Source organism: Pleuronectes platessa, chromosome 12 (assembly GCF_947347685.1).
Source record: "Pleuronectes platessa chromosome 12, fPlePla1.1, whole genome shotgun sequence".
Lineage (NCBI taxonomy): Eukaryota > Metazoa > Chordata > Actinopteri > Pleuronectiformes > Pleuronectidae > Pleuronectes > Pleuronectes platessa.
This window is the reverse complement of record NC_070637.1, coordinates 13,947,673-13,974,709: the sequence shown is the minus strand read 5'-3', so window position 1 is coordinate 13,974,709 and position 27,037 is coordinate 13,947,673. Positions and strand designations below refer to the sequence as shown.

The 27,037-nt window shown below is 42.4% G+C and overlaps 1 protein-coding gene across 2 annotated transcripts in view; it reads right to left on the bottom strand.

Annotated features, from left to right (window-relative positions):
- dst (dystonin) overlaps positions 1 to 27,037 on the bottom strand; it is a 105,585-nt gene that overhangs the window by 30,671 nt on the left and 47,877 nt on the right. For both annotated transcript variants that reach the window (XM_053435913.1, XM_053435914.1), the window contains 20 exons: positions 25,002 to 25,148; positions 23,727 to 23,815; positions 23,536 to 23,644; positions 12,981 to 13,133; positions 12,621 to 12,854; positions 12,240 to 12,524; positions 11,209 to 11,757; positions 10,759 to 10,935; positions 9,731 to 9,854; positions 8,420 to 8,628; positions 7,985 to 8,302; positions 7,729 to 7,895; positions 7,496 to 7,652; positions 6,890 to 7,016; positions 6,640 to 6,690; positions 5,514 to 5,749; positions 5,259 to 5,388; positions 4,726 to 4,925; positions 4,113 to 4,611; positions 2,308 to 3,776 (listed from right to left, as the gene is read on the bottom strand). In XM_053435913.1, coding sequence (XP_053291888.1) covers positions 2,308 to 3,776; positions 4,113 to 4,611; positions 4,726 to 4,925; positions 5,259 to 5,388; positions 5,514 to 5,749; positions 6,640 to 6,690; positions 6,890 to 7,016; positions 7,496 to 7,652; positions 7,729 to 7,895; positions 7,985 to 8,302; positions 8,420 to 8,628; positions 9,731 to 9,854; positions 10,759 to 10,935; positions 11,209 to 11,757; positions 12,240 to 12,524; positions 12,621 to 12,854; positions 12,981 to 13,133; positions 23,536 to 23,644; positions 23,727 to 23,815; positions 25,002 to 25,148 — 5,430 coding nt within the window. The remainder of the gene's footprint in view (positions 1 to 2,307; positions 3,777 to 4,112; positions 4,612 to 4,725; positions 4,926 to 5,258; positions 5,389 to 5,513; positions 5,750 to 6,639; positions 6,691 to 6,889; positions 7,017 to 7,495; positions 7,653 to 7,728; positions 7,896 to 7,984; positions 8,303 to 8,419; positions 8,629 to 9,730; positions 9,855 to 10,758; positions 10,936 to 11,208; positions 11,758 to 12,239; positions 12,525 to 12,620; positions 12,855 to 12,980; positions 13,134 to 23,535; positions 23,645 to 23,726; positions 23,816 to 25,001; positions 25,149 to 27,037) is intronic.

The following is a 27,037-nucleotide window of genomic DNA, read 5'->3' as shown; positions in this document are numbered from 1 at the left end:
AGACACGCTGATGTAATGTCTGAACAGTGAGAATAGACACCCACGTTAGCCCCCCAGTAGTGTTGAGTCACTGGAGCTGCTCTTTAACGTACACGTAAGGTTATACTTACACCAGGACCTCCTCAGCAAAGCCTCAACAAATCTCATGATGGAAAACGAGAGTAAACATGTGAAGTCAGGCTTGACTCTAAATCTAAACTTCACCTAAAATGGTAAAAGCACATGAAAGGGGGGAATCTGAGCGTGAGTTTATTTCTTTTCACCAGCCGCCAATGAAGCCCACTTAGTCGGAATATGACAAAATCATATATTGTTTCATGCCATAAATAAATAAAGAGTTTGATTTTTGCTGCTGCTGACAGCTCTCTCTCTCTCCTGATGCCGAGTACCGAGCACAAAGGGGATTTTCCACCGGCAGCTGAGCTCGTATGTGCCCTCTCAACCCAAACCAGTGACAGGACAAAGAGCGGGGGTGAAAACACGCACCATGACAACACTGCTCCGCGACAATTTGAATCAATCACTTCTTTAATAGTAACCCTGCAAGGCCCCGATACTAAACTCCTCACAGCAAATTCCCTTACACCCCCACATACCCCAACAATGTTTTAATCCACGTAACTCAACAAAGGTTTAAATGAAAACAAAAATCCCTTGACCTACATCTTAGGAAAGATCTGTGTCATTTGCTTATACACGGCTGTTTACATTGTTTTATTGCAACGCGATCTAATACTGACAAAAAAAGAGAAGTGTTCCGTAATTTAATCTAAATATAGGTTAATCCTCTTTCGGAAAAGTCCACAGGAATTTACAGGCTTTTAACATATTTTGCATCTGCCTGTAAATCTTTCTAATGGCTGCCCCCATTGTTTAAATTTCACTGATACCAACAGAGACCTCTGATATTTTAGAACCTATAAGAGACAGAGGAACTGAAAACATGTCTGTCCGTCACTTTCATTCTTAACTAAATAAACAAAGACATAAAGGGAATATTATATAGCCTTTTGGGATTATATAACAAATTAAATCATCTACTACTGGTGCATAATTCTATATTTTAATAATTAACATCCTTCATTTAAGAAATCCAGATAGAAGCATCATTAACTATGCAAGCAGAATTACACAGTAGTTAATTTAACTAAATTACTGAACCTTGAGCACAAGCTTAAAGGGACACTTAGGCTTGCACTTAATGCTGCAGGATTTTATTTAACAATCCATCACTTCACTTAGAGGCATCTATGTCAAAATAGTCACATTAACACCAGGCTACTCTGAGCCGAGAGTCCGGGATAATGTAGGGCTGCGAAGGTTCACAAGTCAAAGAACAACAATATCAATGTTAAGAGATCAGGATCCAGGCTCAGCTTAACTAATGAGTCAAGAGACGCCCTGCTGGCCGCCACCTGGCTGTGAGGGTCCGTCCCTCCTGCACCATCATTGCATTTGGGCCGCAGCTCTTTTGTTACCAACAGATGCCCTGAAAGAGGCAGCAGTCCCCTGGGGATAGCCACATACATAGCAAGTGTCTTCACTATAGAGCCTGTGGGCAATCTGCCACAATGCAAGGTTTTTGTGGAATGACAACAGCAAATATATTGTTTGCATATATTTGGATAAATATATTAAAAGGAGTAAGAATAATAGGAGAGATTACAGCCTTTAGCCTGGATAATTCAAGTAGCATTTATCAATAATTGCTAATCTGATAAACCAAGGAGGCAGTTAATGATGAAAAGAAGATGGAAGTTGTTTCTTTTAACACTGATTTCCTCGACAAAATCTAGGGTTAGCATGACACTAATCCATTTGTTCGTAAAAAAAAAACGATATGTAAAATTAGATATAGGGACCGCACTAGCAACCAACACATGCACACGCACAGGAACACAGGTTTGCGCAGCTATCCTTATCAGCACTTTGCGTTGACTTAAGCGTAACCCTAACCAAAATCTCTCAGAAAATGATGTTTTGTTTGGAACATCAAGTTTAAAACTGGGCCTTTAGCCCCCATGTTGTCTACTGGTCCTGACAGGTTCAGTGTTTTAGCTGGGAAAGGTCCTTAAGAGGTTACAAAAAGGAGCACACACACACACGCACATATGCAAACAAGCTTGGTGTGTAAAAAAGATGCAGAGTCCCACAAGAATAATTAAGTCTTCATGTTCACGACTGTAGCAACTTGTGCATCATACAACTCACTCCTTGTAACCAGAGGACTGAAAATAAAACTAACTGTAATCCTTTATTTAGGCCAATGCAACAAGAAAAAAAATGTCAAACATAGAGACACTGTACCTTAAAGGCCTCCAGCTGTTTGTTGATGACGTCTGTCTCCATGGCGACCGCCTCCTGGGTTGCCTCCTTGTCCACAGCTCTGCAGAGTTGATCTTCCGTGTGGTGGAGTTTGCCGTACAGCTCCTCAAGCTTGGTGAGCGAGCTCTCCACCTGCACCTCTCTGCCTTTGGCTCTGTCCAACAGTTTACCGCACTGCTTACTCAGAGCATCCAGGTCTCTCTTCAGGCCCAACAGGTCAGGGGACGTTTCTGTCTCGAGCATCTTCTTGCAGCTGTCTCCAGCATTGGCCGTGTTGGCCATCAACTCCTGCAGCTTAGCCACGAAGCTCTCGATGTTGTCCTGCTGTTCTTTGAGGGTGGCCAGGTCAAGATCCACAGGAGCCATGCTGTCCAGCTCATCGTCCAGGTCTGTGAAACTGGTGTACATCTCACGAATGCTGATTTGGAACTGCCCGATACCCTGCAGTTTACCCTCCAACACTTGGCACGTCTCCTCTAGCTTGGTGTTCAGGATGCTGTAGTCTTTTTCTATACTGTCAGCCTGGAGTAACAGGTCTGTCACTCCATCAGCATCTGGGACATTTACTACAAGGTCCTTGGACAAGCTCTTCAGGTGCTCAACTTGGTTCTGCAATCCCTCTAAGCTCTTTTGTTGGGCTTTCATGTTGGTCAGGTTCTTGTTGCTGTGACCCTGCACTCCCTGGGATTCATAGGCTTCAACCTGCTTCTTAGCTCCCTCAAGTTGAACCTTTGCCTCCTTATAGGTATCGTTAAATTCTTTAACTGTGTGGGAGATCTTCTCCAGGGACTCTCTCTTGCCCTGCAGACCCTCCACTAAATTGTCCACCCTTTTGCAAATGCTAGCTTTCTCCTCTTTTACAACTTGAGTGTCTTTGTTGGCCACCTCAAGAAGACTATCTGCGGCTGTGTTGTGTTGATCCACTATCCGCCTGTGCTTGTCAACATCCTTCTGGAGAGCTTTGACCTGAGAAATGGAGCCCTCAACAGCAACAGGGTCAATGGCGAGTTTGGCATGGCCCTCGCTAGCTTCACACTCCTGAATCCATAAGCTGAGCTTCTCTGCATGCTCCTGATACTTCAGAGATCTCTGCAGAGCAGTCTGGAGTTTATCCGCCTGCTCCGCAGAACTTCTCTTCACTTCCTCCCAGTTGGAAGAGAGGGTGGAGAGCTGCCCTTGCAGAGCCATCTTTTCTGCACCATCAGTGTTCTGCATGAGCATCTCCCCTTCCCCGACAATTGTGTTATAAACGTCTTCATGTTCTCTGAGAGTCTTCTGGAGATTGCTGTGCTCCTCCAAGGTTTGTTGCAGGATATCTGCTTTGGCAGAGATGGGATGGGGCTTAGATTGGTCTTGAATTTTCTCGCCCAGCCATGACTGGAAGTCTTTGGAGGTCTGATGGAATTGCTGGGAGCTGGCAAAGGTCGAGTTCAGCTGCTGGATTCGTTTTTCTAAAACAGAGAAATTTGGTAATTAGTGTGTTAAATGTTATTACACATTTAACACAAAAAACAGAACCTAAAGGAGGATTGGCGTATCGCTTTTCATTCCACATCTCTGACATAGCTCAGAAATTAATCTCATCGTGAACCAACTATGCTGAATTCTAAAAGTAGTGACTTGGCCAGAGTTCGAATAGTCCAAAAGAACAATTTTGATGAAAACAGTTTAGTATTTTAAGAAGTTGTTGTCATTGTATAAATATACTCCACAGTGACTCAACACAAATAGAATAATTTCTTCTTTCCAAACATTACAACATTAATAGATTAAGTTACAAGACCAACCTGCTTTCTCTTCCAGCTGTTTGAAGGGCTTGCTGACACTCTCCAGCTGCCTGACTAAGTCTGCTTTCAGATAGTCCTCGGTCACCATCGCTGTGAGCTCTGTGTTGATGGCCTCTGCCTCCTTCAGCTTCTTCCTCTCTTCCCTCAGCTGAGCAGAGAGGTTGTGGACGTCCTCCAGCTGCTTCTTCACAGCATCGGGCTGGGTGCTGTGGCCCTGATGGCTGGTGAGCTGATTCTCCAGCTGGGTGGCGGTCTGACCGATACTCCTAAGCAACTCCTGAAACTCCCCCGTCTTCACAGCAGCCTGGTCGATGAGTTTGTCTCTCTGGTCCAGCTGCCCTGTGATGCCTTGCCACTTTTGGGTGACGGCAGCTAGCTGCTCCCTCACCAGTTTTCCATTTGAGGGGTCCTGGTTGTCTGAGGAGCTCAGGATGGCTGAGGCAGCCTCTTCAAGCTGCTCATATTGAGGTTTGCGGCTCTTAAATTCATTCTGGAGGATCTGAAGGGGAAACATTGATCGAAATGAGCAATCTAATAGAAAAATAGACGAAATTCTTATTCAAAAAGTGTGTAAAACCCTCAGATCAGTACAAACTACTGGTGCAATGCTTACCTGAACCTGCTGTTTCTGCATTTTGAGCATGTTCTGGTCTATCGAAAGGGGTCCAAGGACGGTCATCATCAGCTCCTTCTCTGAAAGCCACTGACCAAGCTGCTGCTCGGTCGTTTGGAAGGTGTCCAGGTTCTTGTTGGATTGCTCAAGGTTCTGCTTCCTCTGCTCTATGGAGCCACTGATATCTGCCCAGGCAGCGTCTGAGCAGGAGGGCAGAACGATCACACAAATAGACATTAGTCAGCACAACAGCCCCTTCTCATCCACTGTCCTACTGTTCACTAAGCAAACCTCTCACTGTGCTGGACTTGGCACTGAGAATGTGTTAATTTAACTGGTGTCGCAGAGAGCAGCTACTGAGGGGGAAAAGATGGAGGTCATCTCTGGTCTAATTTCTTTTACAGTATGTGCCATTTTGTAAAGCGGCAGTGCTGTGATGAGATACATTTCATCAGTGGGAGTCAACACATCAACCAAGCGGCTCAGTGAAATAATTACAGAGGGCCATCTGGACACAACACCTTGGTGCATACCTATTTCTGCCAGCATCTGCTTCCATTTTGCTGCCTCGGGGGAGTTTGGATGAGTCTTAATCAAGTTGAGTAGTTTCTCTCTGACTTTCTGGAGCTGCTCCTGCTTCTGCTTCATGTCGTCTTCAAACGCCTGGGAAAATAAAACCAATAACGAATGAGGAATCTTATGATTTCTAAGAAGAATCTCACATGAGAATCCACATCAGAACAAAGTCAGTGAGGAAATTCGGTGGCTTAAATTATGTGTTTCTGTACCTTCTGCTGTTCAAGCTGTGTTTTCACTGACTCCTTCTCTGTGGCTGAATTGTTCCATGACGCTGCGGTCTTCTTCATGTCCTTCAGCCACGTCATCATGTCCTCCGTGTCCTTTTGGGCCTCTGTTACCTTCTGTACTGAGCTACTCAGCTCTGTGGCACAACTCTTCAGCGTTTCTCCGAGGTTTGCGTATCCCTCGTTGACAAACGACATGTTCTGCTGAATTACCATCAGCTCTGAGGGACATCAGAAATAATTCCATCAAGTTTCCTCTCTGCGAGTTTAGTGCCATAGAGGTAATTGGTAACAGTGGAGTCCTGTTAATATAATGGCCGCAGTATTTTCAGAATATAAGAGGAAAATATCACCAGCTCCCTGCAAATGGATCTGCAAAGTTTGTGAGTGTTTTAATAAAACAGAAAAAAATGACGTTTAACTTAAAATCCTAATCTTCTTAATCAGAATGAAACAGGAGTTTCAATAATCTGAGCTAAATTGCTGTAAACTAAATCGTATTTTTTCACAGGAACTTCTCACACTTCAACAGCTGAGTCCTTATCTCAGTCCCTGTCCAGGTAAACACACTCTGCTGCACCCAACAGTTCAACAGTTAAAGGAGACATATTATGTTTATTCATAGATTCCTCATTTGAATTTGGGTTATTACTTGAAAAGGTTTCCATCCTCCAATGCTCAGAATTGCTGCAGTTCCTATTTCAGCATCTGTTTGAAAACACTTGGTTTATGCCTGCGGGAAATGTCAGCCTTCACTCTTGTGTGACTTGAATTTATTAGGAGGCGTGCAGGACTAGCAACTAGGCGTGCAATGTGAAAATGTCGGGCACTGGGATGTCACACTGTGATGCCTCACTGTTCCCCGGAAGTATCAGCCAAACCTTTTATTGCAGACTTTAGAGGAAATACACAAACTTACAAATCTTAATATGCCTCCTTCAACAGTTTATGCTTCACTAACTCTAAACTCATAATCACAACATACTGTGGTTTTCAAAAGGTGCGTTCTGTTTAGCACAGACCCGACATAACTAGAATCAGCCTTAATACCAACACAGCAAACTACAGAAACAGTGCTTTCACAGCAGCATTGACAAACACTCTTCATTACCTTTATTAGTTAGGTAGGAATGGCTCGCTGGACCACCACCATTAGTAAGAGCTGATGCAAAGACATAAGACAAAGCTTTGTGTGAAAGACAGGCAGAGCAACAAGGAATGTTGGAAATAAAAGATCACTCCATGATCTCTAATGGTTAGTGATTACACAAGTTCTCAGAAGTGCACCCAAACAACATGCTTCCCATTCCACTGGAGGAGCCTTAAACATACGAGTTGTCTCAGAGCGAGCTGCTGTCTACCTGACTTGTTAGGAGTCTTCGTCTTGGCAGGAGATGTGAGGAAAGTGATGAGGCTGCACAGTGCTGATCCTTTGGTGTTCAGGTCCTGGACAGCCGGGCCTTTAGATGTCCATTCATCTAGTAAACCCTGGTGAGAAAAATGATCACACGGGTCAATTGTGAATACATTTCGAAATGACAGATGACATTGATATCACATGAAAACAAAAGCTGATAATTTGCAGTAAATATGAGGAACGGAAACAAAGAAAAACTGACATTAATAGTTTTCCCCATTTATTTTTTTACACTAGACATATGAGATTCTTATTTAATTTTGTTTGAGCTGTGAAATCATGGGAGGAAAATAATCTCTCTGCTGGAGGACACAGTGTTTCACTCCCAGGTCTATCCTGTGTGAAAACCCATCATTTATCTGTCTTCAGCTAGTAGAGAAAGCAGGCTGCGATAGTTTGGGTGTTTAGGGAGGAACAGAAGATATTGAAACACTACTGCAATACACATCAACTATAAAGTATTACATCAATGGGCTTCTGTTCCAGCATTTTAAGTGCAGTTAGATAAAACTCTCTGTACAGCAGACTTTCTAAACATGTCATGACTCACAGTGACTATCTGCAGGTCCTTCTCCAGATTTCTCTCACTGCTGCTTGGCTGAACTGCAGGTACTTTCTCGTTGGACTCCTCCAGCCACTTGGTGAGGGAGCTGGCTGCGGATCTGAACTCCCCCAGCTGGTCCTGACAGGACGATACCTCTTCTTCCCTGTAAGAGACAAGATCCAGTCACCCCATCCATCCAAGGCCCCCTCTGTATTTCCCTTCCCTGTGTACCAGCTTACTTCTCTTTGACGGTGTCTTTAAAGGTGGTGAAAATATTGGAGAGGTTGTCCATCTTGCTCTGGAGCTGGGCTTTGTTTCCATCAGGGCTCATTTCCGACAGCTCTTTAGAAAGAGTCTGCAGCTTCTCCAAATCACCGGCATGTTCAGCCATCTCGGCTTTGGTACTCTACCAATAAATTATAATACTCAGTCAGTCTTTGTAAATAAAACTATATATATATAATTGAGAGTGAAAAAGACATCCGTAGACTTTACCTGCATCAGCTGGGACACCTCATTGAAGGTTTTCCCTGGACCGTCCGTCTCATTTAGATCTTGCGAACGCTTCACAACAAACTGTTGAACTTTATCTGCGACCGTCTCAAACTCTTCCACTTTCTCTTTCAGCTGCTCCAGTTGGGAAACTTTTTGCTTGTGTTTGTCACAAGCGTCAGTGAAGCGCTGAGAGAGTCCATCCATCGTTGTCTGCAGGAGCGCAGCGGCCGACGGGTCCGCCGTCTCCACAAACCTCTTCACCTTGGCCTTCATGGCTGAGATGCTGCTCTGGCGACTTGCTATGTCCTGCTCTAAGGCCTTAGTAACACACAAGGGACATAAATTAGATGAATACAGAAACTCAAATAGTTGCGGCATATATGAATTAAGAGTTTGTAGTTATTGTGGTGCTCAAATTATGTCAGGAGTACACACTGCTTCCTTGCTGAGGATATCTCCTATCGAAGCAGAGTCCAGGGGTATTTGTCCCTTCTCCTTCACACTGGCCTCCACTCCCTCCATCCATCCCATCATTTCATCCAGACCATCCTGCACACTCATGGAGCGAGTCAGAGTGATCTGAAGCTTCTCATTTCGATCACTCACAGACTTGGACAGGTTGTCATAGCGCTCCACTATGTCGTCTGCGGCACACGGAAGCAAAACAGGGTCAAGTTTCAACCTGAGCAATTCTTCACTGCTTGGGACACATTGTGAGATAAACATTTCAAAGCAGAGAAGAAACCGATTTGTCAATTATGAGTTTGTTAACAAAAAAAATTGCTTTGGATGAAGCCCAAAGCAATTTTTCACACAGACAGCGTTTGTATATTTCAGGAAAGAAATAGTTGACACTTGGTGGTATGTTGACATTTTTGGATGCCACCAAGTGTCAGTCTGATGGTTTTAACGACGTTCCTATTTCTGTAATGCACAATAAAGCTTTGCAGGAGTAATACCTATTAAAGCTGGGGCAACCGTTTAATCCCACCCCCTCCCATCGGTCCTCTCATCGGAGCATCGCCCCCAAAACAAATGAACAAGTACTGATGGACAACTGCTAGGAGCAGACTTCTCCGAGACTTTCGCTATCTTCTGACTATCATCTCCGCTTCAGGAATGTAAGTCTCTCCGATTTACAGTCTACAGTCATGTGCAGCGGGGGCACGAGCAGAATGTGCATGGACACGATGTGTACAGGCAGGAAGTGGTCGGTTAGTGACAGAGAGGTACGACAACCAATCGTACAAACACGCAATTGTTCATGTTTGTACCGGGCCTGAGAGGGCCGCAGACAACTTTATTTCCAGATAACTATATTTATTGATGGTTATCAGGACATGAAGAGAATATGTTAAATATGTTTCAGAGACAATTTACAATACAGATACTACAGATTTCTTGGCATCTTTCGATTTATGGGTGGCAATGTGTCCACCATAAATACTGTGTCGAGGAATTATATGTATAAATGTATGTGTGTATAACTGACTCAAAAACATGTAATCATAATGGACTGAACAGTAACTCATCTTGTTTTTGGAATCACTGGAACAAATGTCTGTATGTGTTTTGGTCGATTTTGTAAAATGTGATGCTTATTGCACTGTATTTGTTATTTTATTTTTATCATACTGATATGGACCTGTGAGTTTGAAAGACAGCTTAACAAACATAAAATTGTTTAGTTCACTTATGCAAAGTAAAATGGAGGAAATACTCCCTTCTTTGACTCTTGTCCCTCACCTACTGTCTCCTGGATCTCATCTGGGTTGCTCAGCAGGTCTCCTTCACACGTTATCAGAGACTCGGCTGTTTTGCGCAGTGTGTCGACAGCGGTCTGATGTCCTGTCATCTGGCCTTGTAGAGCCTGTTGAAGTTAAATAAGAGCAAGTGAGAGGAAATAAAAAACTGCCTCCAGTAATTAGTACTCATACTAAAGTGTGCAGGTTATGGATTTCACCAGAGTGATGGATTGAACTTAGAGACAACAGAGCAACGACATGCAAGAGAGTCTGGACTCTATCTGTGTATTATTGCGTCATTTCAAACAAACATGGTTAGATGTACCTGTTTGCCTCAACTGCTACACTCACACAAAGTGCTCTGGAGTTCTGCAGTGATTTGTAACCTGAGCCAAAAGCACATTATTGCTTGCTGGTCGGCTCACAGGCGCCTGTTATCTTGGCATATCTGTGCTGTAAGTCACTACCTCCCTACAGAGAAATGTTAAAGCTAACTGCTGCCAGGAGCGCTTACAGAGACGTCTCTGTCGGCCTCGGCTCTTATCGTCCTCTAGGAGAATGTAAGCTACAAATAATCAGAATCAAAAAACTACTCGCATGTGGGTTTGAAATTTGAACACGCTGCTAAAAATAGCATTGGTTGTACTTAAGTCAGTGGAAACACTGTATATGGTAACACAGGTCTATTGTGCCGAGAAAAAAAGTCAGTGCTCCAAGTTGTGCATGTGATACTTCTAAATAAAGATATGCTTTAATTCCTTCTTGGATTATAACACATTTAACAAACATGATAGATCACACAATGTTGGTGAAGGTTAATAAAAATAACTCTGAGGGTTTTGGGAATTTTAACCATGAAAAATCCTTTTCCTTCGGCATGTAATGCATCACATGGTAGGAGAGAGGCTCTTTCATACCATTGGCCTTAATTATTAGTGATGGTTCCAAGATTTAAAACAAGCTTGGAACCAGGGTTTTGTACCAAGACTACACCTAAATGATAAGGCCCTGGCCCGGAGTGTTTCTTGCCTTGGTCTCCTCCAGTTGTTTCTGTAGTGTCTGTGGGTCGGCTGCTATGGCCTCTGACTGCTGGTTCCTCGACTCCTCCTCTGAACTGTTGAGCCATTTTAAAAGCCCGGCGCTGGAGTCGTCGTACTTCTTGTACTTGTCGACCACCTCTTTGAGGTTGTTGCTGAGCTGATTGCTCTGAAACAAAAATACATGAAGTTACTTAATGCTTGTTAGGGCATACAGAAATCTAATTACTAAAAACCAACAATACATATAAGTAAAAAAAATTACTTTAGTTAATTAGTAAAAACTATTACTTTCTCTGACATTTTCACGTTGCCTACAGAATATGGTGACATCTTGATGAGGCATTACACAGCTTTTTTGAGCTTTCTGTAAAGACTATACTGCTCTCTAGTGGTAAAATAAAGAAATTGGAGTTATAAAGTTTTGCAACTGCAGAAATACCTGTGAATGTAGATTTTTGTATCGACTTGCTGCTGAGTCCAGTTTGTCCTTAACAGCAGAACAGGTTCCTGAGGCATCCACGTTCAACAGAGCATTCTTAGCAACAGGGTCACCCGCTCCACAGGCTTTAGCTACATCCAATACTTTCTGTCCTGAGATAGTGATGAAGCGAAGGTCGCCTTTGTGGGAAATCACATCCTCCGAGAAGCTCTTCTGTCGCTGTAGTTTGTCAGCGAGGATATTGAGGGAGCCGGTGGGAGCTCCCAGCTCCTCGATCTCTCCTTCCGCCTGGTCCAACCAGACCTCAAACTCCTGGCAGTCGTCCTGGAACTTCTTCAGCTCCTCCTGGACACACTGCACCTGCTTCATCTGCTGCTCGGCCTGCGTCAGCGAGGCCTCGTAGCGTCCCTTCAGCTCCTGGATGTTCCTCTGCAGCTTCTCCTTCTCCTCCGGGGACAGCACGTTGGCTTGCTTGTCGAGCAGAGCCTGAGCCGACTGGGTGGCCATGATGAGATCCTGCTGCTGGGACAGAATCTCCTGATGATGAGCCTGTGGGAACAATACAGACTTGAGGTCACAATACTGATATGTAGCAATCATTCTTTTTTCTTTATTCACATTTTTTTATTATTAAACCCTATTATTTCTTGAATATTTTTCCTTTACTGGCTTCAAATATTACCATCACTATAGCACTTTCTCTATTACACACCATTCATACAATGTCATGGGCAATTTAGTCCCTGGTATACTTTGGAGTGTTGACTGAAAGAACCAGGGATCGAACCACTAACCTTCTGGTTAGTGGCTCTATACCTGAGCCACAGCCACCCAATGTCTGTTTAATACTATCACATAAGCCGCATATCTACATTTCACAAAGTAATACAACTCTTTATTTCCATGCACGTCCTCTTACAGGAATCAATGAAGCATTTCATAAGAGGAAGAGTGCCAATATAAAAGCCAATCTGAAAGTATGTACTACTGTGGAACAACCACTGCATGTTTATGCTACAAACCAATTTTACCTTGACCCTGTCGTACTGCTTATCGAGGTCCTGGGAGGCGTCATTCTTTCCACGGCTCTCTGCGCCAGAATCCTTTTCAGGGCTCTCTAAAGCATTTCCGTTGGCATCGTCGTTCTCTCCTATCAGTCCCATGGCTGAGGTTTCCTCTGGCACGTTTCCATTCTCTTTACTTATATGGTCGGTTTGATCCAGGCCGCTCTCCTTTTCACCCCCGATGTTGGATATCCAGTCCAGAAGACCCTCGATCTTGTTCTTACTTTCTTCAAGCCGCTCAACAGCAGCTGCCTGAAAACACACAAAGATCACATATTAATAAAACGCCGACTAGATGACAAAATTATTATTATTATGTTCAGAGAACACATATGGAGGTAATCTGACCTTCTCACTCTCCTGTTTAATGGCTGTGGTAACAACCTTCTCCAGATCTTTCCTGGACTCCTCCGCCCGCTGGTTGATGAGCTTGGCTTTGCTTTTAGCCTCTTCCAACTTCCCCTCAATGATGGCGATTTGATCTGGCGTCAGCTTGTTCCGGTTCTCCTCCAGAAACTTTTTGGTGCTGCTGATGACCTCATTCAAGGCACTGGCATTCGTCAGCACGTCTTTCTGCAGAGCCTTGATATGGGAAAGACGTAACGCAGGGGAAATAGAACAAGCAGAGGATAAAGCAGCTTTAAATTTAAGGAAACCTACTCCGTCACATGATTTGAGGAAAAAAAGCAAGGAAAATGTATTTGGAACCTGATGTTCCTGCTGGTACTGCTGCAGATCTGTGACGGTCTCAGTGCTGTCGGCCTGTTGCTGATGACCCATCAGCTGGTTCTCTGTCAGGGTGAGGTTGTCACACACTTCCTCCAGTTTGTCTGTGAACTCCTTGTGTCTCTCCAATAAAGACTGCAAAGATAAATATTCAAGAAAACACAAGTTATTATCGTAGTCGACAACAACAAACCTGTGATTAAAATACATTCACAACAACACTCAATATAACATTGACTTGTCATAAACCCCAAACCACCATATTCACTATAATAACAAAAAATGGGAAAGGAGACAGTTCAAGCAAACATGCAAAATCGGCATCAGGAAACATTTTTCTTTATCATAACCAGAATCAAAATCTAATACGCTGTAAACATGCTCTTTTGCCATTCGCCACTTTGGACTTGTGATGGTTATAAGCACAGGAGTACATTATCTTGTGTGCGTTAGTGGGTTTGCTGTGGGTGAAAGTGTTTCCAACAGAGAAGGTGCATTTCATCCACTGTTAACTGCTGTCTTGACGCCTGTGGGACACAACCAGCATAAAGTTTAGTGTGCAGGAGAGGTTGAACACCGGAACATGCAATGCTGTTATTTCTGCTAAACATTGACACATTCACAATAAAACTTCCCACGTCTGCATCCTGTAAGCAAAACCCAACAATTCATCAAAACACTGAAAAAATCTGGATAAAAATGTAAACTGTTGACATGATTCAAATTTTGTGTCTTGATTCTAATGTTTTATTACAGTATAAAATATTTTGTGTACCAATGATGTCAAAGCACATCTGGAGAAACGTCTAGTCATTGGTTGCTTGTCTGAATCCGGGTGTAACTAAAGATGGACGACATGACAGCGCCTCACAAGGAAACCAGAGCATCTTGACTGCACCCTAGTGGTAGGCAACAGTATAGGAAGTGAATCCACGTTATTGGATGGGAAAACTTCATGTCAAATAACTTTTACTTAAAGATAGTTTCTGTTTTTTTGAGTGCTTCTTATCAGACTGATGTTTGTTCAAGTGTTTTTTTTTCTCTGAGGAGGGTCGGCCATCTTTATATATAGTCTATGATCTGAAAAACTTGCATAGTTTGAACTGAGCTAGATCGTTTTCAACATTGATATCTGTTAGGCAAACGAAACACTTGTAACAAAAACCTCTGTGAAATGTTAGAGCACAATAACAAGGAGACCTTTGCGTGGATTTCCCTCTCCCTCGTGTCAAGTAGCACATCTAAGGTTCTCCTCTGTGCAACAAGCCTCTCTGTCTGGTCCCGGAAGGTTCGCTGATTGGTGCTGAGGAGCTTCAGGAGGCAGCTGCTCTGAGCCGCACTCAGGAACTGAGCGTGCTCAGAAATAAAGCACTGGATATCAAACGTGACGTCCTCTAACCTGAGCTTGGCTTCTCTGAGCAGATTGCTCTCAGTGTCCTGGAAAAGAAAAGATGGAAATATGCCGAGGGAATTTCTGTATATGATTTCGATACTCAATGTTTTCAATAGGACTTCAAAGATTACCTTGTTCTGTTGAACCAGATGTTTGAGTGTGTCCACATCCCACGTGTTCAAAGCCACGCCCTGCATCTCAGAGTCGATTTGGATGAGGCCCGCTAGTTCATGTAGATCACTCAGATATTTCTGGTACATTGATTCCAGATGGGCCTAAAATCACATTCAAACAAGTCAATAGCTGATACAACTGTTCCAACATTGTATTTGAATTTACAGTAATAAACACTGACCTTCTCTGTTTCCATTGCTTGAATTAGTGACTGACTCTTTTCTGCACACAGTTGTGAAACAGCTGTAAAATTTGGCTCTAATTGCAAAAATGTTGAGGCCAAATCTTTGTGGATTTGGCGGGGAATGTCGTCATCAGCAGAACTGAGGAGCCGCTTGGCTTTCTCCACATCTTCTGCCAGAACACCAGCCAGTCTAGAGAGCTGGGACTCCAGAGACTGGACAAAAGATCAGATTCAGTCAGGATCCAAAGATCTAAATATCACACCACAGATGTACAACTGTAGCTTTGTTATTTAATTTCTTACCTGACATTCATCTATTTGGAGCTGCAGTTCTTCCATGTTGTTGCTCGTGGGCAACTTGATCAAAAGATCTTTTCTAACGTCATCTAAAACATCTGCATGATCCTGCAGCCTCCCAACACACTCCAAGAAATCCTGGATGGAGAACAGCTGTGGAACAAAAATACACAAACACAGCAGTTTATGCCAAACACTAACACTACAGAAATAAGTGTTTGCCTTCACAATGAAAAATCGAATACCTTATTTTTCACCTCCTTAACCTTGCAGGCGTCTAAGTCGTCAGACGACTGAGGAGAGGCTCTGTGACCATCGGTCCCCTCGTCCTCTTCCTCCGAGCTCTCCTCCTTGATGCTGTCCAGTCTGTGCCGCCGCTCCTCCTGACAGTCCCCCCCCAGGGCAATGTTTAGAGTCTCCATCACCTCCTGCAGCATTGACAGGTCCTGGCTTGAGGAAACAGTTTTGAGAACCTGCAGTAGCTGCAGCTGGATATTTGGAGCATCCGACTGATCTGTTGTCTCTGGAACCTTCTCGTCCTCAAGCTTGGACTCTGGATTTTCTAGTTCTTTGTTGTTCAAACTGAGGGGGATTTGCTTCTGCAGATCCATGTGAAGACCCGGTTGACTGTCCTCTTTAAGTCCATGGGGTTTGTCTCTGTCATTAAACTCCCCTTCTTCCAAAGATAGTTGATTATTCTGGACTAAAGCGACCACAGGGCTTTCAGTGTCTTGATGTTGTGATTTTTGGAAATCACCAACATTTCCCTTAGTAATATTTCCCTCCTGGTAATCCACATCATTACAAAACACAGCTGAAGAGGCAACAGCACACATGTTGATGCCGTTTGGCAGGAAATCTGTGACTATCTCTGGATTTTCAGAAACATACGCATCTAATCTATCTCTCTGCTGTATAACAACTGATCCCAACTCTTCTCTCATTCCAGTTTCAGACATTTCTGAGCCGATGTCTGCAGATAAAGAGGCTGGACTTAGGCAGCACACATTTCCATCAACATGTACATCTTCTGTCTCGTTTCCTGATGCAGAGATCGGCTCAGAGCGACTGGAAATGTCCTCATGTTGCCTCTCTGGGGGAAACCTCTCCAAATGTAAATCAGTGTCATCTGCACCACACAAAGCTTTATTGGTCAGTCGTGTTTCAGGAGTCTCTCTACTGGTTGTTGGAGTGTGATTCTCAGAATGTTTTGTATCGCAGCTTTTATAATTGCTCGTATTTGTTGCAGTTTTTTCACTGGAAACAACTGGTAGCTGAGCGCAGGAGTTCTGTTGTGGATCATTTTGAGAGCATCTGAGCTCAGATCCAACTCTAAAATCACTTTCAGAATTAAGCCCTGCTTGCTGAGGTAATGTGATCACACTGCCATCTTCTGTACTGTTCTTGTCATAGTTATAATCGCCCCTGGAAACTGAGGTAAGTGCACTTTCAACCAAATCCCCGGGTGATGAGTAATCTAGGCTTGGAGCTGGCTCATTGTCAAAAGGTGACCGAGCAGCACTTATGTCATTCTCTGACCTGGACAACACATTGCGACATGATGAGGACTCTTCAAAGTCAAACTTGGTAAATATTGGAAAATCCAATGGGGACTTGTATCCAGTAATTAAAACATCATTATGAATGGTCGAGCTGTCAGGTTTACAGGAGAGATAAGTCTGGCTTTCTGGATCAGTGCTGCTGTTAGAAGTTCTATCACTCACAGTAGATGGATGCGACTGGGTATTCAGAGCAGCATTTTCTATCACAGCACTGGATTCATCGGCTCTGTCTGTCAGCTGGCTATCGATGAGTCCCTGTGAGTCAGTGTCTTCAGGCAGTGCAGGCAGTTTGTCTGCATGATGAACACACTCTGCAGTAACCTGACTCCCCGAGGAGGATGAGATCACCCGAGGCTCGTGGACACGAACAGAGGGAGGTGAGTAATGCAGATGATTACTCATCTCTTCTAAATTTCCTCCTGTCACACAATCTAATGCACTCTCTTCATCACCCTCCTCCTCTGAAACATCAAGCACCGTGGCTGCAAATGCCCTTTCAGTCGACCATTGAGGGTTTTCAGCCTCGTTCACGTTAATTAAACCCATATTCCAATCAATGGATTGGCTGCAGTTTTCCTCTGGGTAAATGCCAGCTTCGGGATCTAAGTTAAGGCTCTTAACAGCATCAGTGACTAATCTGGGCTGGAAAGTCTCACCGACACTAATGGTGCAATCTGACCCTAAAAGGCTCTGTTCCTCCATTGTAGGAATACCAATATTTGAGGATATGGATCCATCTGATAGTGTCTGTTTTAAGAAAGATACTGAGCCCTTATCATCTCCCACAACTCCTCCATTTTCATCTGACTTTAAATCAAGCACTTTCAGCGTCGTCTCATCCACTATGCCCGTATTTAGAGCAGCCTCCACATCATAACATCTCCCTGAGGTGACATCTAAATCACTCACTTCCACCACTTGGGCTTTTAATACTTGAACAGCATTGTCTTGCTCATGTTCAGCCTCCATCATGTCCTCAGAGCATAAAACCTCCTCTGGGTTCATAACAATAGTTCTCGATTCACAGCACAGTGACTCAGCATCAAAGTGTTCTGAAATCTGAGAGCACGATTTTACTGAAGGCTCAGAGTCACACATAATGGATGGTGAGCCAACAATTGTGCTTCGTGCTGTGATTGACATTCCTGCAGAAGTTGGTATATCAAGACCTTCACTGACACCACCTCCAACATCAATCTGTAGACTACTTCCACAAAGTCTCTCAGCAATTTCCGCTGACTCAGGCAGCTTTGTGTTTATCTGAATCAAGGTTTTCTCCACTACGTCAGGATCTGTAGTATCAAAATGATCCGTAACTGAGGAAACTAAATCATGAGGATCAAATGTGTGTTGTTGTATTTCATTAAATGTTATCCTCCCGTCAGCTGAGGGAGAAAATTCATGAGGATCAATTGTATGTTGTGTTTTTTCAATGGAGGCAGTCGTCCCATCAGCTGAGGAAATAAAATCATGAGGATCAATTGTATGTTGCGTTTTTCCATCAAAGCTAATCTTCCGTTCAGCTGAGGAGGAAACATCATGAGGATTGAATGATTGTTGTGTTTTTTCATCAAAGCTTATCCTGCCTTCAGCTGAGGAAGAGAAATCATGAGGGACATCCACGTGTTGTGTTTTTTCATCAAAGCTAATCTCCCCTTCAGCTGAGTAAGAATAATCATGAGGATCAAATGATTGTTGTGTTTTTTCATCAAAGCTCATCCTCCCTTCAACTAATGAAGAAAAATCGAGAGGATGTAGTGATTGTTGTGTTTTTTCATCAAAGTTCATCTCCCCTTCAGCTAATAAAGAAACTTCATAAGGATCAATTGTATGTTGTGTTTTTTCAAAGAATGCTATCCTTCCATCAGCTGAGGAAATAAAATCATGAGGATCAATTGTATGTTGCGTTTTTCCATCAAAGCTAATCTTCCGTTCAGCTGAGGAGGAAACATCATGAGGATTGAATGATTGTTGTGTTTTTTCATCAAAGCTTATCCTGCCTTCAGCTGAGGAAGAGAAATCATGAGGGACATCCACGTGTTGTGTTTTTTCATCAAAGCTAATCTCCCCTTCAGCTGAGTAAGAATAATCATGAGGATCAAATGATTGTTGTGTTTTTTCATCAAAGCTCATCCTCCCTTCAACTAATGAAGAAAAATCGAGAGGATGTAGTGATTGTTGTGTTTTTTCATCAAAGTTCATCTCCCCTTCAGCTAATAAAGAAACTTCATAAGGGTCAATTGTATGTTGTGTTTTTTCAAAGAATGCTATCCTTCCATCAGCTGAGGAAATAAAATCATGAGGATCAATTGTATGTTGCGTTTTTCCATCAAAGCTAATCTTCCGTTCAGCTGAGGAGGAAACATCATTAGGATTGAATGATTGTTGTGTTTTTTCATCAAAGCTTATCCTGCCTTCAGCTGAGGAAGAGAAATCATGAGGGACATCCACGTGTTGTGTTTTTTCATCAAAGCTAATCTCCCCTTCAGCTGAGTAAGAATAATCATGAGGATCAAATGATTGTTGTGTTTTTTCATCAAAGCTCATCATCCCTTCAACTAATGAAGAAAAATCGAGAGGATGTAGTGATTGTTGTGTTTTTTCATCAAAGTTCATCTCCCCTTCAGCTAATAAAGAAACTTCATAAGGATCAATTATATGTTGTGTTTTTTCAAAGAATGCTATCCTTCCATCAGCTGAGGAAACAAAATCATAAGGATCAAATGACTGTTGTGTTTTTTCATCAAAGCTCATCCTCCCTTCAGCTGAGGAAGAGAAATCATGAGAAACATCCACGTGTTGTGTTTTTTCATCAAAGCTCATCCTCCCTTCAGCTGATGAAGAATAATCATTAAGATCAAATGATTGTGTTTTTCCAACAAAGCTCATCCTCCCTTCAGCTGACGAAGAGAAATCATGAGGATCAAACATGTGTTGTGTTTTTTCATCAAAGCTAATCCTCCCTTCAGCTGACGAAGAGAAATCATGAGGATCAAACATGTGTTGTGTTTTTTCATCATAGCTAATTTCCCCTTCAGCTGAGGAAGAATAATCATGATCATCAAATGATTGTTGTGTTTTTTCATCAAAGCTCATCCTCCCTTCAGCTGAGGAAACAAAATCATGAGGATCAAATGACTGTTGTGTTTTTTCATCAAAGCTCTTCCCCCCTTCAGGTGAGGAAGAGAAATCATGAGGAACATCCCCATGTTGTGTTTTTTCATCAAAGCTCATCCTCCCTTCAGCTGAGGAAGAATAATCATGATGATCAAATGATTGTGTTTTTTCATCAAAGCTCATCCTCCCTTCAGCTGAGGAAGAATAATCTTGAGGATCAAATGATTGTTGTGTTTTTCCATCAAAGCTCATCCTTCCTTCAGCTGATGAAGAATAATCATGAGGATCAAATGATTGTTGTGTTTTTTCATCAAAGCTCATCCCCCCTTCAGCTAATGAAGAATAATCATGAGGATCAAATGAGTACGTTTTTCCATCAAAGCTCATCCTCCCTTCAGCTGAGGAAGAGAAATCATGAGGATCAAACATGTGTTGCATTTTTTCATCAAAATGTATCTCCCCTTCAGCTGAGCAAGAATAATCATGATGATCGAATGATTGCTGTGTTTTTTCACCAAAGCTCATCCTTCCTTCAGCTGATGAAGAATAATCATGAGGATCAAATGACTGTTGTGGTTTTTCATCAAAGAGAATCCTCCCATCAGCTAATGAAGAATAATCATGAGGATCAAATGATTGTTGTGGTTTTTCATCAAAGAGAATCCTCCCATCAGCTAATGAAGAATAATCATGAGGATCAAATGATTGTGTTTTTCCAGCAAAGCTCATCCTTCCTTCAGCTGATAAAGAATAATCATGAGGATCCAATGATTGTTGTGGTTTTTCATCAAAGAGAATCTTCCCATCAGCTGATGAAGAACAGTCATGAGGATCAAATGATTGTTGCGTTCTTCCATAAAAGCTCATCCTTCCCTCAGCTGATGAAGAATAATCATGAGGATCAAATGACTGTTGTGTTTTTTCATCAAAGCTCATCCTCCCTTCAGCTGAGGAAGAGAAATCATGAGGATCAAACATGCGTTGTGTTTTTTCATCAAATTTAATCTCCCCTTCAGCTGAGCAAGAATAATCATGATGATCAAATGATTGTTGTGTTTTTTCATCAAAGCTTATCTTCCCTTCAGCTGAGGAAGAATAATCTTGAGGATCAAATGATTGCTGGGTTTTTCCATCAAAGCTCATCCTTCCTTCAGCTGATAAAGAATAATCATGAGGGCCAAATGATTGTTTTGGTTTTTCATCAAAGCTCATCCTCCCTTCGGCTGAAGAAGAAAAATCATGAGGTTCAAACATGAGTTGTGTTTTTTCATCAAAATGAATCTCCCTTTCAGCTGAGGAAGAATAATCCTGATGATCAAATGATTGTGTTTTTTCATCAAACCTAATCCTCTCTTCAGCTGAGGAAGACAAATCATGAGGATCAAATGATTGTTGTGTTTTTCCATCAAAGAGAATCCTCCCTTCAGCTGAGGAAGAATAATAATGAGCATCAAATGATTGTTGTGTTTTTTCATCAAAGCTAATCCTCCCTTCAGCTGAGGAAGAATAATCCCGAGGTTCAAATGATTGTTGTGTATTTTCATCAAAGCTCACCCTCCCTTCCGCTGAGGAAGAAAAATCATGAGGATCGAACATGTGTTGAGTTTTTCCAACAAAACTAATCCTCCCATCCCCATAGGAAACAAAATCACTAGGATCAAATGATTGTTCTGTTTTTTCATCAAAGTTCCCTTGAGCTGAGGAGGAATAAACATGAGGATCGAATGATTGCTCTGCTTTTTCATCAAAGAGAATCCTCCCATTTCCTGAAGAAGAAAAATCATGGGGATCAAATGAGTGTTGCGTGTTTTCATTGAAGGTGATCCTCCCATTGCCATAGGAAACTAAATCATGAGGATCTAATATCTGTTGAGATTCTTCATCATAGATAATCCTCACATCGCTTGAGTAAACGGAATCAAAAACATATTGTGTGTTTTTCATTAACTCCTCGGTTTCCTCATGTATGAGAAGTGGTGAATTTAGCTGATTTGAAAGATCATCAACATTTACAGTCAGAGAAGTCAAATTATTCTGAGTGTTTTCACAAAATATCAAATCTTTTAGGAACATTTTGACCGTTTGACTCAGCTGTCTATCGACTATTAGGACCCTCTGTCCTGACGTCGGATCGATGAAACTGTTCATCATTAGGTAGGAGATAAATAACTGCCGTGCCTCTGCGGGACTAGGAATGTTGTCAACTTCTATGCACTCTGCTGCACGATAGCATCCATCCACTGTGAGTTTCTTATACATGAGCCAAGATGAAAACTTTTCATAGAGGTGATCAACATCAGGAAACACATCTGGGATCTCTATAGATTTTAAAACCTCTGCTGTATAACTGTCAGTCCAACCACTCTGAACAGCGGAGGAGATGTTGACTATCTCTGAAGTTTCTGGAATGTAAAAAGCTGCAATCTTTTGTCGATTACTGAACAGACTGCTCGTAAACTCAGAGGTGGTGATTTGTTCATGACACTGGAATGAGGTGGACACAGTTTGAATTTCCCCAGACTGAGGCAACACAAGTCCCATAAACTGCTGCTGATTTCCGAGCACAACCAGTGAGCTGCTGGAACTCATCAAATCACACTGGACAGCTGCATCTACCTTTAGCCTGTCACCGTTTGGGAGGTTGCCAACATCTCTTGCACCCAACAGCGTTGACATGGTCTCATGATCGCTTAAACCATCACGATCAGAGCTCAGAGTGTTAATATTCCTCTCTGGTGTCAGAGACTCATTTCTGCTGAGACAGTTTAATATCAGTCTGTTGACCTCATAAGGTTCAAACTCCGGCTTCGACACATTTTCTTCCCTGCTAAGATTGATCATTTCCTGACTGGTCTTTTGGCTCTGAAGAATCTTCACATAAACAGAAGCAGGTATTAAACCAGACTGAAGCGCCCCCTCCAGGGTTAGGGTATCACCTGTATAGCAGACCTTCACTTCATCACTGACTTGTCTGACCTCTATCATCTTGATGACCAGGTCTTCACATGTGGGTCCTTCTCTAGCTGCTGCTATGTCAGAGAGGGAGACAGAGGTGATATCTGAACTCTGTATGCACTTATTTGCATCACTCAGCTCTGACGAGTGGTTCTGTGTGGATTTGTAAACGTAATCTGGTCCGAGAGCATCACAGGTCATGAGCTGGGCCTCTGGGAGATTGTCCCAAGTCATCTGATCAGTTGGCAAACTCCTGGCTTCAGTCCAAACGACGCCGAACCCATCACTGGGTTTAAAGTCCTGCAGAAAATTTGAATATCACAAATCACTGAATTGGATCTAGCGACCAACTGTTTATGAACACTTGAATTATTGAAAAAACAAGTCAAAATGTGTACTCACCACCACACAAACGCAGGCATGTTAAAACATCATGTGCACAAGTGCAAGACTGCATCAGTGTTGCAACAGGAGAGGGATGAATAACACACTTAAAGCTAACATGCATCTGGAGACGCAACATCTTGCAAAAACGGGACTGTTAGTCACATCAAATACTGTTTTGTTATGCACCATATGTATTATCCTGTTGAAGAAACGTCAAGCACATACATTGTGGGTAAATGTCATACCAAAGCCAGGCAACTGAGCATGTTTACAGCGTATTGAGATTTCCTATGTTTTCTGTCCCTAATGATCGAGTGCAAGAGAAGGAAGTGGGTGATGCAAAAGTCAACGTCTGACACTTCTCTTACTGAGGGGAGGGAAAAGGTTAGTCGTGCAACTGAACATCAGGTGGCACTGTTTCCAAACACATTAGAAGACACAAATGCAATCTACTGCCCAGTGCCCAACCTCTTCTGCAGAGGTCGTCTGATCTGAACACTGTTGGGAGAGGTCACTGTACGCCTGGTTGAGTGCCTTCAGCTGGTCCTGGGCCTTCTCTCGTTCCTCCTCCGTCATTCTGTGAGACAAACAGAGAGTGAGGCTCGGGTTTTGACAGCAATCAAAATCTTCAGAATGTCCGTCACAGCAGCTTTTCTTACTTGTCGCTGTGTTTGTTCAGCATCATTTGCGTTGCCCTCAATGCTTCAGCGATCTGTTCCTTCTTAGTGACCATTTCCTCGACTGACACCTTGAACAACAGACGACATATCAATAATTTAGTAGGGTGATTCTTTGAGTTGTTACCATACAATGCAGTAATCACCAATATGACACAGAGCTCACACATGCCCACATAAATGCATACACTAGCATTATGCTAATAGTATTATTATTTTAGAAGACGTAATCACATGTTTAATTGTTAATCAATTATTAAATAAATGTAAACTTAATAGTCCAGTTATAAGATGAAATACGAAGCTGTGTAATAAACAATAATAAATTTGACCCACCTAAAACCCTTTTTTTCTAATTCAGAACATTCAAATATTGGATCTGATTCAACACCACGATCAATTTGCCTAAATGGTTTAATAAAAACTAATTGAATATATATATACTGATTTCAATTCATACACTGCCCACTGAGATGCAGACCAACATAGCCTATAAGATGGGCAACAAGCCACTGCTTTAATGTTAACGTTTTGGCAAGTGACTATACTACACATGTAATGTTAGTCTAAACTCATTTAATGCATTTATCTGCTCTTTTTCCTATTTTATTATATGGTTTATATTGGAAAAAAACTATCAATGGAGTCTCCTCGCTCAGAATCACCAAACTGCTTCTCAGCAGTACTCTATCATTATTAAAATGCAATTATGAAATACCAATATTATGATATACTCTACACAAAACTAGGAAAATTGTGAGTTGGACAGATTTGTGTGTTGGACACTAAATGTGCTCTTAGACACACAGGGCCCCAAATTCTTAACTGTACTTTAATATTTCCATAACCTGCAGAGTTATGATATAAATATTCATCAGTGAGGTTGTTCTGAAATGTGAGTGCTTGTGCAACTTATTCATTTGGTGCTATTGAATCAATTGGAAGTGACTGAAATCATCACATACGTCACAAAATCCAAAATATGAACCATGTATATGTGAGGCAAGTAAACAGGGGATATAATAAATTAATTGAAACCTCTATCCGTTGTATATTGTAAAATATATGGATTAAATGAATTAGAAAGTGGACTGTTTTTATTAGAAATCATACACTTTCACAGCAAAATTATATCATTTTCATTAGAAAAATACTTGATATCACAGTAGCAAAGCATTGTTTAATATACAACCAATATGGGTTAGAAAATTAGAACAGAACCCACCCAAAAAATGAAATACAATGCTCATTGTTTACCTGGGGATTATTAGAAGCGTCTGTGTTGGCATTGCTATCTTTGACAGCATTCCCATCATTCCCATCATTGTTCTGGGTCTGTTTCATCCAGTGCAATAGTTTGCTAACTTTATCACCATGCTCTCTCTTCTCCTCATCAACAGATCTCTACAATCAGAACAGATGGGTTTTCAATAAGATTGTTACCTCTTACAAAGAAAAACCTGAAACACTCAATGTGGGAACCCTAGAAGGGAGGGGCACTGTCAAACTACATTCAGAAATTAAACCAAAAACTCAAGAACCATTGTCAGTTGCAATCCAACAGGGTATTGAAATACATTTGGAAACCATAAAAGAGAGTTAAACAGTGAAGTCATCGCCAGTTAAGGTCATTGTCACACACAAAACCAATACTAATCCTATTTGTATAATTGGTTTCTTGATATGAACAGAAATATGTTTATTGTTTAATACGCCCAAGTATAAAGAAATGATGATTTAGCTACAAAACCCCAAACTTTTGTAGACTCCAACAACCTCAGCCCTGTATGGCAGTCATACACGCTTCTCTCAAGAGCCTCTCTGAACGTGATTCTTCTCTTGGTCTTTGGGCAGGTGAGGCTCTTGGTGTGGAACTTCTCGTCTTTGAGTGCAGAGGCAGTAGCTTTGTCAACAAGGCCGCTCTGAATCACTTCCTCAAGCGAGACTCTATCGTGAGTGTCAGGATGTATCAGTCCTCCAGTCAGGAGCTGAAACTCGATACAGCGAAAACCGACATCCTTGGGGAAGAGATTTTCCTGAACAGCCTGGGATATGGACAGATTCTTTGCAGTATTGGGGTGAACGATGCCATTAAATGCCTGCTCACATTGCTGGAGCTGATGTTTCAGTGCCTCGTCCACAAGACCTCTGTTGAGAGCCTCAGAAACTGTAACTTTCTCCCCAGAAGAGGGGTCGCAAATACCTCCGGTGCAGGCCTGGGCCTCCAACAGCCTTAGGGCAGTCGTTCTATCTGTAAGGCCCTGTTGAAAACCCTGAAGAACAGACAGCCTCTTCTTGCGGGTGACATCCCAGAGCCCAGCGATGGGGCTGTTAACATCCTCCACCACAACCATTCTTGAAAATATCAGGTCTGCAATCTCATAGATACTAAGAAGCTCACTGCGATAGGCATCCAGCTCAGACGTTTCAAGAAACCTCTGACTCAGAGCAGACTCTAGACAAAGTTGCCGGCCACTTTTGACGTCAGTGATGATGTGACGTGCTCTTTCGTTGGCGTCAACAATGGACTTTTCTTGCCATTCACTTTCCTGCTGTGACAGCAACAGATAGGTCCTCTTGTCGATGTGTTTGCCCTTGAATGCTTCGTACGCTGACATTTCGATTCCACAACTGCTGCTGATGACCGACACTCTATGAGTACTCGTGGGAGAAGTGTCTGTCAGATGTCTCTCACCAAATGGGAAGAGAAACACACAACCGTCAATGTCGTAGAGGCATGTCTTGAGTATTTCGGAGTAGTATGCTTTCTGTCCAGTGTCGGGGTTGTGGAAACCTTTAGGGTTACTGACTGGATCATACAGACTCTTTAAGGTCTCTTGGTTCAAAAGACCCTGATCAACAGCAAAGCTTACTGGCACCCTGACACCGATATCTGGGATGATCAGACCTCCGGTTGAAACCTGGACCTCGAGGATCTTCTTGCCTTTGTATCTATCAAGAATCCTTTCCTCCATTGCCTGGAACACAGACAACTTCTTGCCAGCATGGATGTAGCCGCTAACAGCTTTCTCAGCCTCTATCAATTTATCTTTAAGGCCCATCTCTAAAATACCTTTCTCCATAGTCTCATCAACTGAGTGAGTTTGTCCTGTAACCAGATCAGTAAGGCTTCCTGTTGCAGCCTGAGCCTCAAGAAACTCAAGTGCATAGGTCTTTGCTAAGAAGCCCTTCTCAGCAGCTTCTAGGAAGGATATCTTTTTCTTACTTGATTCCACATAAACTCCAGCAATGGCAGTCGGTTTACCGACGTATGGAGCAAGCAATGCTTGCAT